Consider the following 26,541-nt stretch of genomic DNA (forward strand, 5'->3'; position numbering starts at 1 on the left):
TTGAGACAAAATTTAGCTGTAGACTAAGCTATGTAAAAGGTTGGGGAATTAAAGATTGAAACGGATGTTACCCTAAAAACATGATTCATAAAAAAATTGTAAACTATTGCTTATAGGGGGCTATCATTTTAAATGATAATACCTCATTATTTTTTAATCGAAAGCAGGGATGCCAAAAAGATTATTATTTTTTTCGTTTAAAGTGGAGACGGAAGAAAATAAAATCTAATTCCCTAGGAAACCATTGAAATATTTTGATAGACCCAGGGCCCCCAATTGGGACTTGTTCACTGTCTTGTGTATTTTGCAATTTCTCATAGGCTACTGGCCTAATTTGGCTTTTGTATGTGCTCCCTTTTAATCAGATTCTTTGGATCTTATTGAATGCCACGGTGAATCTTTGACTCAGTTTTCCAATAATTTGAGGTATATCTGAATAATTTCGACATTTTTGTTGTTGTCATTGTGCCCCTTTACTCATACCCTCATTTTTTTTTCAAGGAACACTAAGCTGTTTAACATTATTTCGCGTGTTTGTTATGAACCATATAGTGACCTAGTTAATTATTAGATAAATTATTTTTTTAATGTAAAGCTGAGACGGTATCCTATCAAGGTGGTATCCATAGGGGGGGGGGGGTAGGGAGGTATTACATTTAAATGATAATATCTCGTTTTTTTTTTTTGAAAGCAGGGATGCCAAAAAGTTAATCATTTTTTAAAATTTAAAGCAGAGACGATATCCTATCATGGTGGTATCCAGTGGGGAAGGGGTAGGGAGCTATCATATTTAAATGATAATGCCTCGATTTTTTTTTTTGAAAGCAGGGATGCCAATAAGTTAATTATCTTTTTGATTTAAAGCAGAGACGGTATCCTATCAAGATGGTACCCAGAGGGGGGGCATAGGGAGTTATTATATTTAAGTTATAGCACCTTGAGTTTTTTTTATTGAAAGCAGAGATGCCAACAAGTTATTTTCTTTAATTTAAAGTAGAGACGGTATTCTATCAAGGTGGTATCTAGAGGGAGGGGGGTTAGGGAAGTATTATATTTAAATGATAATATCTTGAATTTTTTGTTGGAAGCAGGGATGCCAAAAAGTCAATTATTTTATTTTTTTTTATTTAAATCAGACAAGATCAGAGACGGATCTTGTAGAACATTATACGGCTGCTTTAAAAAAATACAAAAGGGAGTGTGAAGGCAGGTGCGAAACTTTAACAAGAATATGACAGTTTGGTTGCTACCAGTAGCTACTAGGTGGAGTATCCTATGAAAGTGTACTGTCAATGAGTAGAGAAAGTAAATTTGTAAATTCAAGCTGTGATTTGAGAAAGACACATTACCGGCGGCGCGCCGCCGCTGCTGTTTTTGGTCCCGCCACCGCTGGTCTTCCCTCATCGGCGCGGTGCCGGGGTCTATATAAGACTATACCAATTCATTAAAAATTTTCCTGTGACTCCTGGTAAAGAATTTTATTTGAACACGTGTACGGTCAGTGTAATTCTGAGCATCGATGCAAAGAGGGTTAGCCAGGTGTACCATCAGTTTAAATTTTGTTTTCTTTTGCTATTCTGTTTAATTTCTAAAAAAAAAGTTCTAAAAAAGAGAGTTAGATTGAAAAATTTTTCTAAAATGAAAAAGGGAAAGCATGGTATCTATGCAGAGAGGGGGGGATTTCGTGATAGATTTGGAGATATTTTCATTATCAAGCTATAAACTAGATGAAAATACCACTTAAAACCGTTTTTTACACTCTTTCAAAATTCACCACCATTTTACTCAGAAATTAAATGGACTATTTAAGATGATACCCTTTTCTCTTATTTTCTGCAATTTAGTTTGAGTTTTATTTTATTTTACTCTAGGTTTTGGGCATAATATATTAATCTTAAATACATAATAATTGAAGGCGTGATATATTAAAGGGTACTTTTGTATTATACTACCAATACTCGAGTTTATGCTGTGTAAAACTTGAGGACAAACCAACTTTATCTGTCTGTATTAAGAAATTAGCTTACGCTCAGTGGAAAACAAGTGGCGGATGACATATTACATTGGAATTATTTAAATTGGGCTATATATTTGCACATCAGGGGGTTGGGGGGTTAGGTTATTTTAGGTCCCCCCCCCCAATATGCAAATATATAGCCCAAATTTGTTTCTAAAGTATTATATTTTCGCCATGTTTTGGTATTCTTCATTAGGATTAACTTCACTTCTTGAGTGTTGACGGCATAATACGAGTACATAAGTACTGATTAAAGGAGTTAATGTTTTTGCCAGGAATCTTCACCATTTAAAATTTTGTCGAATTTTGCTTCATTTGATATGTAAAAATTCAGTACTTTTCTTTTTTCCTTGATAATCTTATTTTGCATATAACCTTTTATCTTAAAATGTATTCCTTCCCTCCTGCTCCCCTCATCATTGCTAATCTGGTGCCCTTCCCCCTGCAATGTTTTTTGGTGGGCGTCCATGCTTGATTGAGTGGTTCAACTGCAGTCTAGGATCTTTTTACGGTCTTGGAAAGCTGTTAAGTAAGTGAATGAAATTTTTACAGAATAGATATTCTGCTCAAATTAGGGCACTGGAATTTTTTTAATACCGAGGCCTACCTCCACAACTTCTTATCCTTGAACAATTATTAACTCTGTATGAAGGCTATTCCTGAAATAAAACTACAGAATTAAAAAAGATGTGGTAGAATTGGATTTGCCATTAAAAACCCGAATAGGTGTTTGAATTGGAAGCGACTCCAAGACATGATTACTAAAAAATTGTATATAATAGCCGAAAGTAAAAATTCGGTTATTATTTCCAGATGGTTTTACATTATTTTCAGACTTATTTTTTTTTTTTTACAAATGGTTGGTTTTTATTTCTTACTCTGCTACCTGATATCAGTGTTCGAAGATTGATCAAACAGTTTGTGGTAATGAACTGTAAGTAACTTGACCCAACAGGAACCAAAGCTCTAAAAAGGAGCAACTACAAAACCAAAAAGAGCTGTTTTCATTTATGAAACAGCTCTTCAGAACTTCATTTCCGCAAGAAGAGATGTATCTCTTCTCACGCTACTGCTTTTTAAAACTTGTTCAAACTAAAAGCTCATTGCGTTTCAATGTCCCAATGTAAAAATTTACTTTTAAGTCGTTGTTATCCTTCGTCCTTGTGGACAAGTTTTTACTTACTCCACTTCTCTTCAACTGAAAGTGAATATTTGTCCAAATCTCGCACAAATAGCCAAATTATCTCAAAATGTTTATACGTAAGTTGAAAGAATCTTAAGAGGGGCGGTAGCTATCAAGATGTACATACAGTTAAAGCAGGTAAATGGAAAGCTGGAACATGGAAGTTTAGTAGCCTAAAAGAGCCACACTACAATTTTGCATTAATTCTCTGTATATTTTGGGGATTAGATTAGGGCCAAACTAAATATCACAGTTTCAGAATGCATGTGACTGCCAGGCTGCCAATCAATATTGTTCTCCCAGAAAATCAAATTATGCTTTTTATAGATGTAGTATTGTGGTCAATGAGTATCAAGCATACGATTGGGTATGCATTATTTTTATAATACCAATAGCATTGGAGCGTGCAACTCTATCAAACAGTTTGTGGTAACGAACTGTAGGTAAGGAGCAACCTGGCTCAATAGTAACCGAAACTCTAAAAAACGGAATTTTGATTTCAATAGATACATCAAAAGAATCAGATTTTTAAGCTGATTTCAAATATATAAGTTTCATCAAGTTTAGTCTTACCCATCAAAAGTTACGCGCCTGAGAAAATTTGCCTTATTTTCGAAAAAAGGGGGAAATACCCCCTAAAAGTCATAGAACTTTAATGAAAATCACACCATCGGATTCAGCGTATCAGAGAACCCTACTATAGAAGTTTCAAGATCCTGCCTGCAAAAATGTGGAATTTTGTATTTTTTGCCAGAAGAAGCATCACGGGTGCGTGTTTATTTGTTGTTTTTTTTCGTTTTTTTTTCAGGGGTAATCATTATCGCTACAGCTACGCACGCCCCTTCTCCATCTCAATCTATTCAAAGCTTCCCTCTTTATACCTTCCAAATAAATTCTAACGGACTAGACGAAGAACATGTCGGCCAACATGTCCTTCCAACAAGGACATGTCGGGCAATATGTCTTTTGTCGTCAATATGTCTTACATCGTATTATATTCTCAAATCTAAAAACTTGAGCTCCCAGTAAAAAAAATAATGTCATATTTGAAATCAGCTCATTAAATATATATAAAATCAGCACCAAAACCGCTAATTCCTATGAAAAAAAAAAAAAACAGCTGGTACATTGTGTTCATCTCTTGAAGCCCTGAAATTTCAAAACCAAGCTTAACTAGAGTAATTACACATTGCTTCTAGTAGACAAACCTCAATAATAGTCATATTGCTAAGATATCTTTCTACTACTCTATACTACTTATTTTTTTTCAACTTCGAACCAATACCTTATATTCTGCTTTTTATGTTTTTACTGCATCCCGCTCCTCACTTATATGACTATCAAGGTAAGAGATATTATCCGCTCAGTCAGGTTTTTTTGGTATCTAACATAATCTTTTCATCTCTGTTTTTCTTTTTCCTAATTTAAGTATTGTAGTATTCTTAGTGTTATTTTTGAACCTACTCCCGCTTCCCTAATTTGTAAAACATTTGAATAATCATAAGCTTCTCCCACGTTTTTTTCTACAACGCTCATATTGTCTGCATAGTCTAAGTCAAAGAGAGTCTTATCTTCTCATTTAATATCATGTTATTGCTGTGTTTTTTAGGACAAAATTCATCAAGATGTTCCATATGAACAGGAATGAAAAACAATCCTGTTTAACTCCCAACTCCATACCAAACCTGCTGCTAAACTTGTGTCCTACTTTAGCACTAACAATATTGCACTTGTACAATACAGCAATGACTCTATCACGCCTATCTGGTATACTAAATAAGAATTATTTTTTTGAGTAAACTGTTTCTATTTGCTTCATGAAATGCTTGTTCGTAATCTAAAAACTCAGGATGAAATTCAGATACTTAATAATAGTTAATGTAATCTGGTCACTGCATCCTTAGCCTGTCCTAAAACTACACTATTTCGCTCCGAAATGTTATCCACAGTACATTTTAATCTAATAAGAATCATCGTCTTGAACATTATGCTTCATGTCAATGCTTTACATTATTTTTTGTGTTCATTCTAAAATATTCTCTGACGTTTTTCAGATCATGAACATAATATAGTTTGAGTTTTTTTTTTTAGCACCTGATAGCTCCAGGAAGCTGGTCTACGTCTATTTAGCCAATGATGTGATACAAACTAGCCGAAAGAAAGGCACAGAATTTGGTACGGAGTTTCAGAAAGTTTTAGTTCCAGTTTATAAGCATTTGTCGATTTATAAGGGAGACGAGAAACTATTCAAAAGCCTTAACAAAGTCATCAATGTATGGGAACAAAGACATGTGTACTCTTCTGCATTCATTCAGGAGCTTCGAAATGCTTTAGGTAAGATTTTTATTTAACTTAGGATACAGGCAGCAGCCATCAGTTATATATATATATATATATATATATATATATATATATATATATATATATATATATATATATATATATATATATATATATATATATATATATATATATATATATATATATATATATATATATATATATATATATATATATATATATATATATAATCAATACTCTGAGTATTGATTCAGAGTTCAAAGTGAATGTATCTGTCATAAATTGGATATTCTATTAACATTATCAAACCAATAAGCGTTTTCAGTGAATTAGTGAATGTATCTGTCATAAATTGGATATTTTATTAACATTATCAAACCAGTAAGCTTTTTCAGTGAATTATAATCCCAGTGAAGCTAGTTAGATTTTGCAATATTTGTCAAAAGATTATAGTTCCTGACCTATAATAAAGCCTTTGCTTAATCTACTAACCTAGTTTCTGGACATTTATTTATATTTTGTAAAAGTGGTCTGAATTCGAATTTTTTCTGTGATAATATTGGAGTTTAGCCATCAAGCAGTGCGATTTTAAATAAATAGGTCATCTGATATTTAGAGGCATTTACGCTACAATTGATTTAGGGAAAGAAAAGTAAGCAGAGGGGGGTTGTTAGCAAGTTGTTAGCAAGAGCCGTGGTACCCGCTGGGCTTGCCCCTTAAATTGCGGGGACAAGGTAGACAGCCTTCAACGCTTCACTTACTTTTCTCGCAAGGTAACCACCAGAAAAATATTGAATATATAGTTAAACCATTAAATATCTGTCTAGAATTCGATATTATTAATTATCAAAGAAATTGGTGAATGTATTTGGACTTAATCCAGATTAACGAAATGAAAACTGTGCTGGTATTGAATCCAGGTTTAAAATTTTGAGTAATATGTAAGAGTAATATGTTTGTTAACAGAGGAATAGAGTTTTTTGATCATGCCTATTTTATGGAAGCCAAAAAACTGCTGTGGACTTACTATGAGGGTTAACTCGGATATGACGAACGATTACGCGAATGCAAAAAAGACTGTGATAATTTGACGGATATTGCGAAAGCCATATGGCGCTGTGCTAAGAACGGTAAAGAGCTTCCGACTTTCGTTATTCTCGAACCGGAGTCTGTTCCCACGTTTGGTGACGAAATTGCAGTCTGTATCACTACCAAAGTGAACCAAATGACGAGAAAAATGGACAGTTAGCTGCAACAGTTTTCCCGCAAGTTAAGATACTCTGGACAATGGTTTGAAAGTTATTGCTGATTCCAAGAATCAGCCTACAGCCTCCTCGTCAGTACCTAAAACTACAAATGGGGAAAAACAGCTGTTCTCGGTTGTCGTGAAGAATATGCCTCCTGAGTTAGACGATCGAGGAAAGCGTAAGGACTTTATAGTAAGCTTGGCATCGGGTGATACAACATTAGCGGATGCAGTGCTCAGGCGGAGAAATAAGCAATGGCAGCTGTCAGTCTCTTCGAAGCAGGCAGCAGAAAAATTCTCAGCTGCCCTCAAAAGTACTCATAAAATTGACAATCGATTTGTTAATTCCCAGTTCATCTGTATAGTGAAACGTCTCCCCAGCAACGTGACGGAGGACCTTCTGAAAAGTCTCTCAAAAGAATGTAAAAAACCAATCAAGTGCGGCAATTTGCAAGCGTTTAAAATGTATTACCCCTCTAAAAGTGCATTGTCCGCTGCCCTAACGAACCCGATTAAAATTGGTTTCGAACTATTCTGTCTAGACGAATTCTGCTTTTTGCCTCGAAGGTGTTACCGGTGTCTTCATGTGGGGCACATAGCGGCGGACTGTAAGGAAGCTGAAACTTGTAGCCGCTGTGGAGAAACTGGCCACACAAGCTCCCCTGAGAACCCTTGTCAAAATCCTACTCGGTACCTGAATTGCAATTCGACTAGGCAAACATGTTATTACTATGCCTGTCCTGATAACAGAAAAAACTTGAAAGATGGATCACGCTCCCAAAATGTGTAGTATTCTGTCTTGGAATATAAATGGGAAAGCACTTGAGAAAACAGTTCTGTTTGATACTATGGGCCTAACAAATGAAGTAATTTGTATACAAGAGCACCTGCTTTCCGAGGACAACACTAACCTGCTCAAGTTCTCAAGTTCACTCCAGTGTTTTATTCAGCCAGCTGAACGTGTGAAATCCAGAGGTCGGCCATCTGGTAGTTCAGCCACTTTGGTGAGAAAGTCTCTTCGGGCTGAACTTAGCATCAAGTAAACACTTCCTCGCTGTTAAAGTTCGCTATACTATGATAATAAACGTCTATCTTCCTACTAATTATAGATCTATCCTCTCGGACAGCAAGTTCACGGCTGCATGTACTCAGCTAAACCGTTTCGTGAAAGCTCAAATTCCTGGGAATACAAAAGTTCTATTAATAGGGGACTTCAATGTGACCTACTTAATACCGAATCTGAAAGGACTCAAATCGTTATAGGTTCCCTTCCTGATTACTTAAATGTCGTTGATAAGGATAAAGCTTATACATTTATCAGTGTTGCCAACACCGTCTCAAATCTTGACCATATGTTAACGAACTTCCCAGTGAGTGACGAAGTAAAAGTTGCAGCTGATGGTTCATACTCTGAGCATTTGCCTTTGTCATTGTCAGTAACACTGGACTGTCCAAAATTGTCGGGTCCGTGAAAATCCCAATGGAGAGTATACAGTGACTGGAAACAAGTGTCGAATGATCTCTTTGCGGCTACTTCTGGCGATATTCTGAGTCAAATAAAAGTTCCTTTCCATCTGCTGCAGAGAAATGCAAACTCGTATTGCAGTGAAAGTGAAATACGTCTGCAGATAAACATGTACTGTGCAGAAATATCGTATGCTCTGAGTCTCGCGGAGAGTGTAGCAGTTCCTGTTAAGCCTATCCGTAATAGATCGCAGGTGAAAGGGTGGTCTAGAAATCCGGAGCTAGCGGCGGCTTGTGCGTCGGCGAAGCTATGGCTGAAAGTTTGGCATGATAGCGGGAAGCCACGTTGTGGAATAGTGAACGAGATTCGAATCCGTACTAATGAAAGTTCAATAAAGCGTTAGATGCCCACCGTGCAACCCTCAAAGAAAATTTTGAGCAAAAGCTCAGTAAGAATCCGAGCCTTATTTGGTCGCTTCGGTCTAAGCCTGAAGAAGCTAAGCCTATGTCTTTTATTTCTACTAATCAGTGGAGTGCTTACTTTGAGTCCGAGTTCAAAGCGCCTGATCCAGTTCTGTAGTCTAATTACGAGAATGAGCTGGTTTCTATGCTTACCGACACTTGATGATTTCTCAGTGTCACCGGTCTTAATTTGCCAGGCCGTTAAAAAGCTGAAAAAGTTACACTCAAAAAGCTGGGATAGTATTTGTGATCTACATCTTTCTTTAGGAGGTTATGTTCTTTACCATCACATTGCATCACATTGCCCTTCTGTTTCAGATGATTTTGACACAAGAGATAGTCCCGAGTTGCTTTAGTGTGGGTATGATTATCCCGATATTAAAGAAGGGGGAGCCAGCCGAACAGCTTTCTTCGTATCGGCCAGTAACGATATCTTCAGTATTTTGTAAACTATTCGAGATTGTTTTATTTGATGAGATTTATGATAAGTGTGAGATGCCGCCACACCAGTTTGGTTTTCGAAAAAGCCTCGGGTGCACCCATGTACTTTATCTTCTTACTAACATATTACTTGATGCTCATCTCTCGCGAGAAACTTTGATCTTAGGTCAGTATGATGTCAGGAGAGCTTTTGATTCTGGGATTCATGCCCAGGTTTTGGTTGAGCTGTGTAGGCGAGGCGTGCGTTCTTCTATTGTAAGGTCACTACGTGATATGTATAGGAACCTCAAGCTTCATGTTCGTTTGCAAGATGGTGAGCTTAGTGGGGAGATATCCGTACATAAGGGAATTAAGCAAGGGGTTATTACGTCTCCTACTTTGTATAATAACAGTGTTAATGATGCACAACAGGTTATCTCTCCGAGTTATATTTGCAAGCATATTGACTTGTCACTTCTGGGCTTTGCAGATGATCTTTTAAATCTGTCTCGGTTGCTTTCTTCATTGGAAAATAATTTCTCACGTCTTGAAAAAAGTTATGCTGATATTGGTTTGCAGTTTACTGTAGAAAAGTCTGCTGTTTTGTTTTTTAATTGCCCTGAAGATAATACTACATCAGGCTTGGTGGAAGTACCGTAACACCGTCTAGTCACGTTACCTACCTTGACCTGCCGATTGGTCGTAATCTTCGAGAGACCCAGTCTTTGCTTTTCGAACACCTTTCTGAAAAGTACGCATTGCCTACGCGGGTGTTGTCACTAGCCGTCGCAATTCAAGCCATAAATATTTGGCTCGTCTTTATAATGCAGTAGCTTTGCATCATGTCTTGTACCTGTCTCCTTTTTGGAAGCTCCTGAGTGCACGAAACAAGAAAGACATGAGGTCGGTATTTTTCCAGTATGCCCGATATCTTCTTAAGTGCCGCCTTTTGTTAGAAACTGCCATATTGTTGCGAAAATGCACAATTGTTGAGCCTCTGAGTGCCGTAGAGGAGGTAATTCAGAATTACGTGAAAAAACTAGAGCTTCTGGATCCCGAATGGGCCCACATTTTCAAATAGTTATGTTATTATGTAGTTGTTTCTGTTTATATTTGTTTTTCTGGCCAGTTTTGCTTTTTCTTTCTTTTCTTGTTTGTGCTCTGTCTTTTTCTGTTGATTGTCAGACAGGTTATTAATAACATTCATTCATTCATTCATATATATATATATATATATATATATATATATATATATATATATATATATATATATATATATATATATATATATCAAAATTTTGGTACGCAAATTTGACAGTATCTGCCAAATGGAGAGGCACAGTTTCAGAATCAATTAAAATCAAAAGAAGCGTAAGGCAAAGCAGTTTTGGTAGTTCTGTCATTTTCTAATATGCAGTGTCTAAGAGTCTGAGCCACATCTCATCATGTCTTCTGCTTCATGGTACCGACTTATCTTATTAACTGCAAAGTGAATTTTGGTCTATCAGACATTCTATTAATATTGATAAGTGCAAGTTTCTAACTTTCAACGCGGCTAGAAGTAACATTATTACGCTTGAAAGTAATTCAGTTTCTGCTGTGTCAGACTTAAAATACCTCGGCTGAATGATTTCAGAAACGCTCCTGTGAAGCACACAACCGCCGTCGTTGAACGTGGTTATGGACTGTTGTTCCAAATCGGGAGCGATACTCCAGGAAACCACTTGCATCAATTTATCGCTCGGTGTGCCAGGCTCATGCTATTTACTTCGCCGGTGCATCTATTCTACTTTCCGACAGTGACACTGATAAAATTAATAAGTGCTATTTTAGATACACAAAGTTTCATGTTTATTCCTAAGCTGCCCTGAAATCCCCCTCTCGAAAGATTTGGAATTACGAATCCAGTCAAAGAATGGTCAAGAATTCGTGAGAAGTCTGTGATAAAAGCGATACTAAATAGAAGACGTTTTTCTCCAATAATAACTTAAATGTTTGGCCAAACTTGTTTCAGACCTGTTTACTCCTTTTTTCAAGGGCATTTCTCAAGCTGGAAAAAACACGGGCAGGCCAGTCAAAATTCTAGACAAACATCATCCAAATCCGGTTTTGAATCCATTTGTTAGTTCAGACGATATGACCACTGATGGGGCCACTCTGGGCTTGAAATCGTTACTTGTTGGGCCCTTGACCGCACTCAATAAATGGGACCGTCTGTCTCTTTCTTGTACCAGGAAGAGCTACAAAGGTTGTGTTTTAATTCAACTGCAGGCTTTTTCTTGAAGTAATTCTGTGCAGTTTCATCTGTCCTCAATCAAGAAAGTCTGAAGCTACTACATATTGAACGAAAGAGATGGTCCTCTGACAGCTCTGAAAGAGTATTTTAGCCGCCTTATATTTACACATTTTAAGAATAACAACTTGTCTCTATTTTGTCTCACCTTGTCTCAAATTATCTCTGTTAACCAGTAAGTCAATTAACAACGAAAGCAAAAGTATTGCCCTTTAAGGCCCAGTAGCCAGGAAATACAATGTGGGATGGATAACAATCAAAAGGAAAGACAACATTCTAAACTGCAATAAAATTATTAGAAAAACTAATGGAGAACAGAAGAAGAACGCAGCATTTCGTTTGTCAGTCACCAACAACTAAACCCCGAACTTGAGTGACCTGTAACGCAGGATAAAACTGCCATATGAACAGAACGGAGATAAACAGAACAGAAAATTCTGAAGTTTATACAAAATTAATTTTTTTCCACACTGCCATGTAAATTGATTTTATTAGTTCCCCCTTTTCCTTGCCACCGTCGGGGGTTGAACAATTGTTATTGTAAGTTCGTACAATGAGCTGGAATTAGGAAAAAAAGATGAAAAGTTAAAGCGGGCTTATGAGGTAAAATGTAAAATTTTGTTTTATTTATTTATTGTTTACGTTATAGGAGCGACCAGTAATTTTTCCAAAATTTTATGTTTAAATTAAGGTGAATAGAAATTTTGATTTAGTGAAACATTTATTGATTTTGAATTCATGCATTGGAAGCATATATTTTATTTATACTCTAAGTAAATTATACCATGTTAATGTTGTGTGGTTTTTTTTTTTTTTTTTGGTTTTTCTTTTTTCTTTTAGCCTTCACCCCTAAACAGACTTTTTCTTACAGATGCAAGTGACTCGGATGCCTCTGTTGAGCCCGTTGCAAAGAAACCAAGAGAGAGTAGAGAAAAGCGACATTCAGAAACTGAGGTAATTGAAAGACCTGATGGAACCAAGGAGATACATTTGACCCTATCTCCAAGAATCCCTCCATCAGATCCACCTGAGACAGATGAACTTCTCAAAGCCTTGCAGGTAATGATTATATATTGAACTCTGTCACACGCGTTTTAATCAAACAGTCTTCTTTATGGATATTAAGGGAACTTTCAAAAGTTTATTCCAAATAAAGATTCCTTCACCCAGCGCAGGGGTCTTTCTTCTTCCTTTAAGTTACTTTTAAGAAACTACACTCCTACATTTCTCCTTATGAAGATTAGAAGAATAGGACAACAAATGGATAGTCCAAATATATAGGTCTCAATTGTGTCTTCCTTATGTAATTTTTTTTATCATCCCCTCTTCTGTACATTCTTCTAATCCTAGCCCTAGAATGTCGACCGTGTACACCTTTGCTAGTAATACACTTGCATCAATCCATTTTCCCTTCTCTTAATTACCATTTTTTTTTAATATCCCTTTTAGTTTTTTTCTTTTGCCGTTCTTTTGCTCTGTTTTCTCTCCACATTCGTGTTTTTGATTTTTCAAATTTGCTATCCATAAATTTATTGATTTATTTGCAATCCCGGTATCCTCATCTTTAACTAGGGCTTTGAATCTTTTCTTGGCGGGGACGACATGTCTTATTTTGTTCTTTCAGTTGAGCACTAACATAACTAAAGCATTAAAATATCTTAGCTTATGCTGTATTCCAGGCTTTTGGGTAATGTGATTGCAAATTGTTGAACAAACTTCCGCTGGATGTATTTGCTTTGCATGGTTTCAAAGAATTGCATTGCAATAGTCACGTATTGGGAACCACCACGCGGTAAGATCCCAGATTGTTTGGGATTATATTTGATTGCCCCTATGAAAAAGAAAGAGAACAATCAGCATTTGGATTGTTTCAGACCCCTTGTACTTATTCCTGTTCTTTCTACATTAAAGTTCCATTTATTTCCATAAAGTAACAATAACAAGAACAATATCCCAAAAGGTTTAATGGCCCTTTATTTGGGAAACGACATACAATAAATAAATAATATTAAAATGTTTAACAATATTTGAAATATCTTTAGCCGATTGTTTTAAAGAAAAGATCATCCAAAACTTTTGACCTTAGGTAATTAGGAAACGTACGAAACGCATTATTAGGAAACGATTGTTCGAAACGCAACACATATGTATTAAACTAAAAAAAAATAATGCTTGGCTTAGTCTTATAGCAGCTGATTTACGAATAAGCTTTTGATAAAATTATTCTCAATACACTCGTAGAAAAACATTTAGCTGAATTTCAGCTTGTTACCCATTTAATTAATGATACACGATCTACGGGTCGAAGCTTTTAATGATTACCTAAGGCTCTTAGGTTCGACTCCCACCGACAGTAAGTTTTTTACCCTGTTCCGTTTTAAGCATGATAATTTATGCAAGCCAATATGCAAAATTTTTTGGTAAGGCTGGAGTAAAGAAAACACTATAAAAATCATCTAAAAGTGAAATATACGAAATGTACTTATGCAACAAAATTTTACATTTTGCTTATATATTTTTTTTGCTTCTACGGCTTTTGAAGACTTGGTCTTAGACGTCCCTGGTGTGTACCTATATTTACTTTGTCTGAGATTACGTATCGACTATAAATGCTTGTTTTAGGGTGTCAAGTTGCATCTACACTGAAACAGTAGTCTAATATATAACATTTTATATCTAACAGAAAATATGAAACACAGATAACTTGGTGTAAACCAGCTAGGAAAACCCTAAGATCGTCACTCCCACTTACAAACATGTCCATGAGTGTCTTGATAAAACTGATAAATCTTTGAAGCCTGTCTAAGAGTATGGAAGCCCTTGCTATCCAGGGGGGCTCGTTGTTTGGGAGACAACTGGAAACCTTCCAGACCATCACCGTATATTGCGACCGTGCACATATATTTACAGGCGAACAGGGCCCCAAATATGGGGGATTAAAAATAGCCTATGACGTTAAATCTACTCATGTAAGAAACTAGGAACTCAGGCATTTTTCCCTCAAGAAGAGAAAAAGTTCCACTTTAATTTTGTGTTTTCTCAAAGAAGTGAAGAAAAGTTCGAATTCTTTTCTGACTTTTCTCAAAGAAGAGAGTAAAAAAGCTACAGTTAAATTCTGAAATGTTTCAAAGAAGAGAAATAAGTTCCACTTCAGTCTTGAATTTTCTAAATGAAGAGAACAAAATTTCAAGCTCTGTTCTGAATTTTTCCGTATAAGGTAGAAAAAGTTAAGGTTCAATTCTAAATTTTCTCAAAGAAGTGAAGAAAAGTTCAGGTTGTCTCCTGAATTTTCTCAAAGAGGAGGAAAAAAAAGCTGCCGTTCAATTCTAAATTTTTCCAAAGAGAAAAGACTCCACTTCAGTTCTGAATTTTCTCAAAGAAGTGAAGAAAAGTTCAAGTTCTCTTCTGAATTTTCTTATAGAACAGAATAAAGCTACAGTTCAATTCTGAATTTTTTTTCAAAAGTTTCTTTGTTCTGAATTTTTTCAAAACAGATAAAAAATTCAAGTTCTGTTCTGAATTTTTCTGTGTAAGATAGAAAAAGTTATGCTTGGATTCTCAATTTCTCCTCAAGAAGGGAAAAAGTTCCACTTTAATTCTGACTTCTCAACGAAGTGAAGAAAAGTTCAAGTTCTCTTCTGAATTTTTTCCCCAAGAAGAGAAAAGATTCCACTTTAATTCTGAGTTTTCTCAATGAAGAGAAAAAGTCCGACATTAATTTTAATTTTTGTTCAATATTTGAATAAAAGTTCAAGCTTACCTCTGAATTTTTCCCCATGCACAGAAACAGTTCCCCTTTAATTCTGAACTTTCTCAAGTACGTTAAAAAAAGTTCAAGTTCTCTTCTGAATTTTCACAAAGAAGAGAAAAAAAAAGCTATAGTTCAATTCCAAAGTTTTCAAAGAAGAGAAAAACAGTTCCACTTTTGTTCTGAATTTTCTCTAAGAAGAGAAAAAAAGTTCAGTTTTTGTTCTAAAACTTTCCGTAGAAGATAGAAAAAGTTCCACTTCAGTTCTGAATTTTTCCCCATTGAGACCGAAAAGTGTCGGTCTCAATGAAGTGAAGAAAATACAAAGTTCTCTTCTGAATTTTTCCCCAAGAAGAGAAACAGTTCCACTTTTAATTCTCAAAGAAGTGACGAAAAGTTTCAGTTTTCTTTTGAGTTTTCTCAAAGAAGAGAAAAAAGCTACAGTTCAATTCTAAAGTTTTTCAAAGAGAAAAAATTTCCATTTTAGTTCTGAATTGTCTTAAAGAAGTGAAGAAAAAGTTTAAGTTCTCTTCTCAATTTTTGCCCAAGAAGAGAAAAAGTTCCGCTTTAATTCTGAGTTTTCTCAAAGAAGTGAAGAAAAATTTGTTCTCTTCTAAATTTTCTCAAAGAAAAGAAAAAAAGCTACAGTTCAATTCAAAATTTTTTCAAAGAAGAGAAAAAAAGCTACAGTTCAATTCAAAATTTTTTCAAAGAAGAGAAAAAAAAGTTCCACTTTAGTTCTGAATCTATTTATTTGTATGCGTTATTGTCTCTCTCTCACTCTCTTTGCCTGTTTGCCTGAGCGTGCCTGTGTGTCTGGGCGGGTGCCTGCCTGTTGAAGTACTTGTCTTTGTTGGTTTGAATGTCTGAATTGTGTATTTGTATGTGTTTTTGTCTCTCACTCTCTAAGCCTGTGTGTCTGGACAGGTGTTTGCTTGTCATAGTGTCTGTCTTTGTCGGTTTGTTTGTTTCAATCTGTGTATTTGTATGCGTTTTTATCTCTCTCACTCTCTTTGCTGATGTGCCTGGGCGGGTGTTTGTATGTCCCCGTGCCTGTCTTTGCCGGTTTTCATGTCTAAATTTCCGTGTTTCTATGTGGTTTTGTCTCTCACTCTATAATTCTTTTTGTATGGTCGACTGTTTTCTTGTACCAGTGCCTGTCTTTGTCTGTTTGTATGTCTGAAACTATATGTTTGTATGCGTTTTTGTCTCTAATTTTGTATGTCCTAAGGCATGTCTTTGTTGGTGTGTTTGTCTGAATCTATGTGTTTGGTTTTGCTTTTGCCTCTCTCACCCTCTAAGCATGTGTGTCTGGGTGGGTGTTTGCATGTCCCAGGGCCAGTAATTTTTGGTTAGTATGTCTAAATTTGTGTACTTGTATGTGGTTTTGTCCCTCCCGCTCTCTTTGCCTGTGTGTCTGGGCGGGATTTTACTTGTACCGGTGCCTGTCTTCGTCGGTTTTCTATGTCTGAATTTATGTGTTTGTATGTGTTTTTGTCTTTTTCACTCTCTTTGACTGTGTGTCTGGGTGGGTGTTTGCATGTCCTAGTGCATGTCTTTGTCGGTTTGCCTGTCTGAATTTATGTGTTTGTATGTGTTTTTGTCTACTCACTCTAAACTTGTGTGTGTGCGCTGGGGCTTGCTTCTCTCAAAGCCTGTCTTTGTCGGTTTGCATATCTAAATCTATGTATTGGTATGCATTTTTGTCTCTCTTATTCTGTTTGACTTTGTGTCTGGGCGGATGTATGTATGTACCAGTGCCTGTCTTAGTTGGTTTGCATGTCTGAATTTATGTATTTGTATGCGTTTTTTGTCTCTCTCATTCTCTTGGACTGTGTGTCTGAGCGGATATTTGTATGTCCCAGTGCCTGTCTTTGTCGGTTTGCATGTCTTAATCTATGAATTTGTATTTTTTTTTGTCTCTCTCACTCTCTTTGCCTGTGTGTCTGGGCGGATTTTTGCATGTCCCAGTGCCTGTCTTTGTTGTTTTGCTTGTCTGAATTTATGTTTTTAGGTGTTTTTGTCTCTCTCACTCTCTTTGACTGGGCGGGCGTTTGCATGTCCTAGTGCCTGTCTTTGTCGGTTTGCATGTCTGAATCTATGTATTTGTATGTCTTTTTGTCTATCTCACTCTCTTTGCCAGTGTGTCTGGGCGGGTGTTTGCATGTCGTAATGTTTTGCATTTCTGAATTTATGTGTTTTTGTCTCTTTCACTCTCTTTGATTGTGTGTCTGGGCAGGTATTTGCATGTCCTGGTGCATGTCTTTGTCGGTTTGCATGTCTGAATCCATGTAATTGTAAGTATTTTTGTCTCTCTGACTCTCTAAACCTGTGTGTATTTGGGTAGGTGTTTGCTTGTCTCAGTACCTGCCTTTGTCGGTTTGTATGTCTGAATCTATGTATTTGTATGCGTTTTTTTTCTCTCCCGCCCAGACACCTGTGTGTCTGGGCGGATGTTTGCATGTCCCAGTGCCTGTCTTTGTTGGTTTGCATGTCTTAATTTATGTTTGTAAGAGTTTTTGCCTCTCTCACTCTCTTTGGCTGTGTCTCTGAGCGGGTGTTTGCATGTCTCAGTGCCTGCCTTTGTCGGTTTACATGTCTGAATCTATGTGTTTGTATGTGTTTCTTTGTTTCTTTCAATCTCTTTGCCAGTGTTCTGGGCGGATGTTTGCATGTCCCAGTGCCTGTCTTTGTTGGTGTGCATGTCTGAATGTATGTATTTTTCAGCGTTTTTGTCTCTCTTACTCTCTTTGGCTATGTCTCTGGGCGGGTGTTTGCATATCCCAGGGCATGTGTTTGTCGGTTTGTATGTCTGAATTTATGTGTTTGTATGTTTTTTTGTCTCTCTCACTCTCTAAGCGTGTGTGTCTGAGTGGGTGTTTGCGTGTTTCCCTTTTTAACTCTACGTGATTGTAGGTGTTTTTGTCTCTCTCACTCTCTTTGCCTTTGTTTCTGGGTGGGTGTTGGCATATCCCCATGCCTGTCTTTGTCGGTTTGCATGTCTGAATTTCGTGTTTGTATGCGTTTTTGTCTCTCTCACTCTCTGAGCCTATGTGTCTGGGCAGGTGTTTCCTTGCCCTAGTGCCTGCCTTTGTCGGCTTGTTTATCTGAATCTATGTATTTCTATGCGCTTTTGTCTCTCTCACTCCCTTTGCCTGTGTGTCCAGACGGATTTTGCATGTCCTAGTCCATGTCTTTGTCGGTTTGTTTGTCTGAATCTATGTATTTGGTTGTGTTTCTGTCTCTCACACTCTAAGCCTCTGTGTCTCGGTGGTCGTTTGTATGTCCCAGGTTTTTGTCGGTTTGTATGTCTGAATCTATATATTTGTATGAGTTTTTGTCTCTCTCACTTGCTTTGCCTGTGTGTCTGGGCGGATGTATGTATGTACCAGTGCCTGTCTTTGTCGGTTTGCATGTCTGAATTTATGTATTTGTATGTGTTTTTGTCTCTCTCACTCTCTTCGACTGTGTATCTGAGCGGGTGTTTGCATGCCCTAGTCCATGTGTTTGTCGGTTTGTATGTCTGAATTATGTTTGTATGTGTTTTATCTCTCTCACTCTCTAAGCGTGTATCTCGGGTGTTTGCTTCTCCCAATGTCTTGTCTTTTTCGGTTTGTATGTCTGAATCTATGTATTTGTATGCGTTTTTTCTCTCATTCTCTTTGACTGTGTGCCTGGGCTGGTGTTTTCTTTTCCCAATGCCTGTCTTTGTCGGTTTGCATGTCTGAATCTACGTATTTGTATGTGTTTTTTGTCTCTCTCACTCTCTTTGACTGTGTCTGGGTGGATTTTTGCATGTCCTAGTGCATGTTCTTGTCAGTTTATTTGTCTGAATCTATGTATTAGTATGTGTTTTTGTCTATCTCACTCTCAAAGCCTGTGAGTCTGGGCTTATGTTTGCATGTGCCTGTCTTTGTCAGTTTGTATTTCTGAATCCATGTAATTGTAAGTGTTTCTGTCTCTCTGACTTTCTAAACCTGTGGGTGTTTGCTTGTCTCAGTGCCTGCCTTTTTCGGTTTGTATGTCTGAATCTATGTATTTGTATGTTTTTTTCTCTATCACTCTCTTTGCCTGTGTGCCTGGGCGGATGTTTGCATGTCCCAGTGCCTGTCTTTGTTGGTTTGCATGTCTGAATTTATGTGTTTGTATGTGTTTTTCTCTCTCACTCTCCAAGCCTGTGCGTATGGGTGGGTGATTGCTTGTTTCATTTTTTGACTCTGTGTGATTGTAGATGTTTTTGTCTCTCTCACTATGCCTGTGTGTCTGATCGGGTGTTTACATGTTTCTGTGTCTGACTCTGTGTGATTGTAGCTGTTTGTTCTTTTTTGAGTTATTGAAGTCAACTTTACTAAGACCGTACCAACATTTTCTAAAAACGCACAATATTCTCCAAGTTTCTTTTTAATCTTTTCGGTTTATTGTTTAATTGGACTTGGTTAAACAGGCATCTGATCAGTCTATGTAAAGTCAGATTTATTGAAGTCAACTTTACTAAGACCTTACCAACATTTTCCAAAAAAAACAGAAAAAATGCAAGAAATTCTATATTGTATATATTATTTTAATCATATTCAAACGTTATTAAAAGAAATTTAGTTTTTTCCCCGAGATAGAATATCAATTTTGTCTAACTGAACGGCCTACATTTATTTCCATATCATTATTTGTTATGTTGGATTTAGGTGCTGTAATTTATTCAATATACATATCAAATGATTTGTCTTTTAATGCTGTTTTTGAATATTTTTAATTTTTTTCGTTTAACTTAATCCATCAAAAGTTATTAGAAAATTAAGAATTATTGAAGTATAAATTCTGACGTCGTTGTATCTTTTGTTTCCAAGAGACGATTTTATCCGGCTTTGGAGACAAAATTAGTTCTAGGTTAATCCATTACTAAAAACCATTTGTTCTCAAATTTCATGCCTATTGTCAAAGTTGAGATGTGTTCAGTATGTTATTGAGATACTAGAGGATAAAGCTTATAAAGAAGGTTGAAATACAATTAATTATTAATTAAATATATTTTCGTGCTAAATTATCATTAGTTTTTTGTTTCCGCGACATAGGATATCAATTTTGCCAATATGAATAGGCTATACTTAATTCCGTATCGTTATTTCTTATGTTTGATTGGGATGCTGTAATTTTTTCAACATACATATCAAACGAATTGTCTTTTAATACTGATATCTTTAATATCTTTAATTTATTTCGTTTAACTTATTTTATCAAAATTTATGAGGCAATTATGAATTATTCAGTGAAGAATAGTTTCCATAACACGTTTCTATCTGCCTTCGGAGAGAAAATTACTTATCAAACAGTTCGTGGTAACGAACTGTAAGTAAGGAGCGACCCGGCTCAATGGTAACCGAAACTGTAGAAAACTGTAGAAATTTTGACACCAATGGATACATCAAAAGAATCAGATTTTAATGCTGATTTCAAATATATAAGTTTAGTCCTAACTATCAAAAGTTACGCGCCTGAGAAAATTTGGCTGATTTTCGAAAAAAGGGGGAAACACCCCCTAAAAGTTTTAGAACCTTAATCACACCATCATATCCAGCGTATCAGAGAACCCTACTGCGGAGGTTTCAAGCTCCTATCTACAAAAATGTGGAATTTTGCATTTTTTGCCAGAAGAAAGATCACGGATGCGTGTTTATTTGTTTGTTTTTTTTCCCCCAGGGGTGATCGTATCGACCCAGTGGTCCTAGAATATCGTGGGAGGGCTCATTGAAACGGAAATTAAAAGTTCTAGTGCCCTTTTTAAATGACCAAAAAAATGGAGGGCAACTAGGCCCCCTCCCAAGCTCATTTTTTTCCCAAAGTCACCCGATCAAAATTTTGAGATAGTCATTTCGTTCAGCATGGTCGAAAATATTATAATTATGTCTTTTAGGATGACTTAATCCCCCAAATTCCCCGGGGGGAGGTCTGAAAATTATGAACTTTACCCAATGTTAACATATAGTACTGGTTATTGGGAAGTATACATACGTTTTCAGGGGGGATTTTTTCTAGTAGTGGGGGGGGGGAGTGGGGGGGGGTTATGTGGGAGGATCTTACCACGAAGGACGTTTTCATGGGAGAAGGGATATTGCTATGAAGGGGGCGCCGGATTTCCCAGCATTATTTAAATAAAGATCAGAAATTATATATATAAAAAAAAGTTTTTTAACTGAAAGTAAGAAGCAACATCAAAACTTAAAATGACAGAAAACATTACGTAAATCATTGGGTTCATCCCCTAGTCAATACCTCGCTCTTTAAGCCAAAGATTTTTTAGTACTTTCATAAGAGCTATTTATTTTAATTAACGGCATTTGTGATTAAGGGGCCAATTTTAAAGAATTAGAACAAAATTCGAACTTTAGCTTAAAGAGCAAGGTATTGACTAGGGAGCGAACCCTCTAATATACGTATTAAAAATATAAGAATATAGAGGTTCGTTACGTAAGTTAATTCGTAAGTTGCGCATATTTATTACTAATAAAAACGTTCGTAAATAAAATTAAACAGGTTTCGAGAAAGCCATTAACCAAATAAAAGTAAAATCAATATTCAATTTTGTTTTTAATTATTTATGTACGGTGATCCAAAATCAAAACCTGCATTAATTCAAAAACGTTTAAAAATTAAATAAAAAAAACAAGTTTTTTAACTGAAAGTAAGGAACGACGTTAAAACTTAAAACGAACAGAAATTAGTCCTTATATGAAAGGGGCTGTTACCTCCTCACTGCCTCGCTCTTTACGATAAGGTTTCACTTTTACACAACTCTATTTGTTTAAACAATAAAAAACTTTATCATAAAGAGCGAGGCGTTGAGGAGGGGACAGCCCCGTTCATATACGGAACAATTTCTGTTCGTTTTAAGTTTTAACGTCGTTCCTTACTTTCAGTTAAAAAAACTCGCTTTTTTTAATTTAATAGACTAAATGGAATGCAGATAAAATGCGTGCACTAGTCATGATGCCAAGAGTTCACAGACTGATCCCATGTCAATCAGTTTTGTTATAAATGTTGATCATGAGATAATTAACCCTTTTGAAAAGGAGTAAATCTGTAAAATAATTATTGTCCTAATGTAATACTTTAGTGACAAAATTATGGAAAGTACAGAAAAGCAGGCCGTCCAGAACGCATTATATTAAATACCGAACCTAACTTAACCAACTCTATGTAACATGTTTCCCCAACCCCTCAGCTTTTTTGGGTTAGTAGATATTAGAGGTACTGTTTCATATGGCAATGTTGCATTATATTCCTCTCTGTAAAGTTGGTAAAATTCTTTTAACCCTTTTCTCTCTTCGGAAATTTAAATAATAATTCTCGTTTTATGTCCATGTAAGGCTCTATGTGACAAATTCCTGAAGAAATAATTTGATGCTCGCCCAGCGTCACAGCCTGTTTTTAGATCTAGTTTCTTACCTGAGTAGATTTAACGTCATAGGCTATTTTTACTCTCCCATATTTGGAGCCCCGTTCGCCTGTAAATATATGTGCACGGTCGTAATATACGGTGATGGTCTGGAAGGTGTCCAATTGTCTCCCAAATAAGGAGCCCCTTCTGGATAGCAAGGGCTTCCACTACTTCTAAGTCAATCCCATATCGAATGATGATAGACAATTGTTTCTCTTTTAAGCATCGCGCCTCAAGGGATGGGGGAATTGCTTTCTTGCACTTTTTTCAGAGTTATTTGTGCAGATTTTCCAATCCTAATGAAGTATGAATACGAGCTGCAATGGGCCTAGGTATTCTCAGATTGGGGGGGGGGATTTATATCATTTATTAGACAAAACCTTTATAATAATGATGTACAACTCTTCTTGTCCATCTCTATGTATCGGTTTTCGTTACCTTTGTGTATGAATGTAGAAAAGAAAGGATTTAAAATTCCAAGTCTCAGGTAATTTCAAAACTAAAACTTAAAAACTGAATTAGCTTTTTTATTCTTTTTATAACAGTTTACCTTTCAAAGCACACTATGAAGCAAAATATTGTTTATCCTTAGCTATTGTGCTTGGATTTTTGCTGCTTTGTCTTAATTTCCGAATTCTCACTCTGGGTTTAGTATTGGTATTCTTGTTATCTTTTGACACTGAAAAGCAGGGCTATGGAGTCGGTTTAAGTTATAACCGGCTCCAAATCTGACTCCAAGCATTTTCAATTTCCCGACTCCAACTCTGACTCCATTTAGCAAAAATTTATTAAAATTCCGACTCCAACTCCACAGCCCTGCTGAAAAGTCTCAGTTCAAATACTATACCAACTGTTCATTCCTCTTATTTTTTCTGTCTCAAAACTCTATTAAAAGTTTCTATTTTTTATATCTTTATGACCTATATCTTAAACTTATCTATAAATATACGGTGACACACAGGATTAATTGAGGAAAATAAAAATCATAAAGCGCTAATAAGTAAAATAAGTAAACAATTCAAATATACAACAATAAAAAGGCAAATAATACGGCACTGAACTTAACAGTTCCTACCGGCGGTGCTGATCTCCGTTTCATGTCCTTCAGTCAGGAAGTGCGATGGGGGGGGGGGGTAGCCATCCTGTTTTTTTGCACACCCTTCCTGTTTATCTTCCCTAGATTTCTCCAGTTACCCATTTAGAGCTGGGTCGACTTTGGCTAAGCTTACAGAGTCACTCCACTGACCATTGTTCTAACCCTAAAAACTAGTGACACCAGGTCTCAAACCCTCCATCCTCACAGACAAAGGATTTCAAGTCTAGCGTGCTAACCACTCGGCTAGGACGGATCTTAAAAGATACTCAAATTTTGAGAAGCGGCAATCTGCAAATTTTTGAAGCTAAAATCTTCCCGCTTTAACATAGGATAAGTCTTCGAACTTTGCTATTAGTCTAGAAATATTGCCAAAACTAAAAAGAAAGTGCTATATTCTGTTCTATTTAGGATCTAGAAAATGCTGCCTCATGTGACGCTGTGGTGAGAGAGCGTATTTCGAAACTGCCGCCAGAGATATCAGAAGTTAAATCGGTTGAGGATTTGACAGGTGAGGGCTTCTTTTCTTTTTGGATAAAAAACACATTTGTGAATTGTGAAAAAAGAAGAATTCTATCTGTATGTATGTACTTAGCTTGCATATATTTTTTGCCGTTTTAAAAACGAAGCCTAGCTGTGTAAAATCATGAGGCTTGTGAAGTGGGGAAAAGCGTTGATTTTGTGACTATTTGCTGATTATCGACCTATTTTCAATAGCCGAAAGCTTGAATACATTGTCATTAAAGGATCTTCAATAATGAACGAAAGTAAACTAAATAGGCTACTGTATTAGAAAATTCTTTTATTTAACCGATACTAGGATCCAATATAAACAACACTGTTCAGTTAACATTAGGGAACAGAATTTAAACTTTGTGGGGGGCTGAAAAACTAAAATATTTTCTAATCAAATTAGTTGATTTCAAAAATGCAATCGCAGCATGTTTATTTCATTAGATGTTTAATTTGTTTTTTCTCTTCTTTTAATCTGACGGGTTTGAATGAAAAAAATCAATTTTTTTGGTTTAGTAAATTTCTCTAATACGATAAAAATTAGATTTTCCTTGGTATCTATAATTATAAACGGTAAAAAAAAAAATCGTGGGTACTAGGAAAAATTTAGTTATATTTTTGAATTTTGTATACTAAGCTGCATTAAGAAAAAGGCTTCTAGATAGTATTTTGATTTTCTTTTCTTTGATTCAAAACACAAAGAAGTTTAAAGTTACGGATAAGGCTGTGCAATGAGCCAAATTAATCTTTTTTCTTGGGTTAAGAAATAAAATGGTTCTAAAGGATAGCTCTATAAAACTTTTTAGGCTGAATTTGAAAATGTAGTCAGAGTTTCACCATCACCTATAGGTTTGCGGCATCATTTTTGAAGTTTTTTTTTGTCTCAACTCTAGAATACCATTAATTTTCTTTAAAAGTGCGAAAAATTATTGAACAAAAAAGGCTCAAAAGGCTCAAGTGACTATAATGTTAAATTTAGCTTACTAAAGGGCTTCACTCAGCTTTTGACCAATGAGCATAGAAGTGACTAATAAAAGTGATTGTTCTCTCAAAGATTTCTCTTGGCTTACGATCAGTTGCAGTTTAAACTTTGCTAAATTTGGAAGAAAAGCAGCGCTATCTATGGTATAGATATACGGCCATGAACACAAAAAGAGCACAAATATAATAAACTTACATCGGCGATCATCATAAAAAGCATAAATATAATGAACTTGCATCAGCCATTGTCAACAACCACTTAAATGAAACATACACTTAAAAACAAGTTTTTTTTTTACGAGTGAAATCGAGGAACAGCAATAAAACTTAAAACTGACAGACATTAATCAATGTATGTGGGAGAGAGTTGCTGCCCCTTCGTCGGCCCTCTCTCTTTACGCTAAAATTTGACTCTTTGTCATAATTCTTTAAGAAAGACTGCTCAAACACAAGAGCCGTTGAATTTTAATAAGAAGTGTTTAGCGAGAACTTCAAGACAGCCCCCCCCCCCCAATTTTTCCAACTATCGGCTGAAAAAATTGTGTTTAAAAAAATTTAATTTGAGCTCAACACTTTAGTAACAAAAGAGAAATGCAATGTAATTCCTCATTCAATACTCTTTGCAAATGTATTAATCACTGCCGCTTTTTTTATAAAAGAAAAATAAATAAGAATTATATTTGAAAAGACGTCACCTTGGCTCGTAATTGCACCCACTTATAAATTAACTTCGAATTAGACCCCCCGCCCCATTTTAAATTTCTTCATTTTGTTTTCTTAAACCAGATATAAATTGAAAATGAGTTAAGCTTTACTCGTTTTGTTTAACAAAATTTTCAGATATCTTGTTATTCTACAAATAAACTGAGGCGACGTACTATTTAAGACACCTGGAAGTATCAACTCATTCTTTCCAAATATCCCGTCCCTTATCGTAGAGAGCCCCTGGGATCGGCTCAAGCAATGCATTAAATAATCCTCTTTAACTCTGCAAAGCGGACAAGTATATCTGTCTTCATTGGGACAGCTTTCTTTAGAATACCTCCTAAATCTTGAGTTAATTGGCAGGCAGTTAGCCCTGAGTTGCATCCACAATGTCAAATATCTAGCTGGTAAATTCAGCTTAAGGTAGAACTCCTGCCCATAAACCACCTTAACATCCTTATGAAAGTTTAATGTTTCTGATTTTTTTTTTATCTCTTCACTCCATTTCTGGATCATTTGATTCTCTAGTACTGTCTTAATCTCATCCTCCCAATTTGTATTTATGTCCATTGGTCCTCTACCTTTATTCCAAACAAAAGAAAATCCTGTTTTGTTTAAAATGACTTTTATTTATTTTATTTGTTTGCCATGATCTTTTTTCTCTGCGAGAGTAAATCTTCATT

The 26,541-nt window shown here is 35.9% G+C and overlaps 1 protein-coding gene across 1 annotated transcript in view; it reads left to right on the forward strand.

Moving 5' to 3' along the window:
• LOC148946240 (regulation of nuclear pre-mRNA domain-containing protein 1B) overlaps positions 1–26,541 on the forward strand; it is a 51,366-nt gene that overhangs the window by 14,031 nt on the left and 10,794 nt on the right. The window contains exons 2-4 of the mRNA XM_089097882.1: positions 5,292–5,534; positions 12,258–12,445; positions 24,071–24,170. Of these exons, the coding sequence (XP_088954008.1) occupies positions 5,292–5,534; positions 12,258–12,445; positions 24,071–24,170 (531 nt within the window). The remainder of the gene's footprint in view (positions 1–5,291; positions 5,535–12,257; positions 12,446–24,070; positions 24,171–26,541) is intronic.

This window comes from Artemia sp. Qi Xiang Cuo, chromosome 12 (genome assembly GCF_049724085.1).
Source record: "Artemia sp. Qi Xiang Cuo chromosome 12, ASM4972408v1, whole genome shotgun sequence".
NCBI classification, from domain to species: Eukaryota; Metazoa; Arthropoda; class Branchiopoda; order Anostraca; family Artemiidae; genus Artemia; species Artemia sp. Qi Xiang Cuo.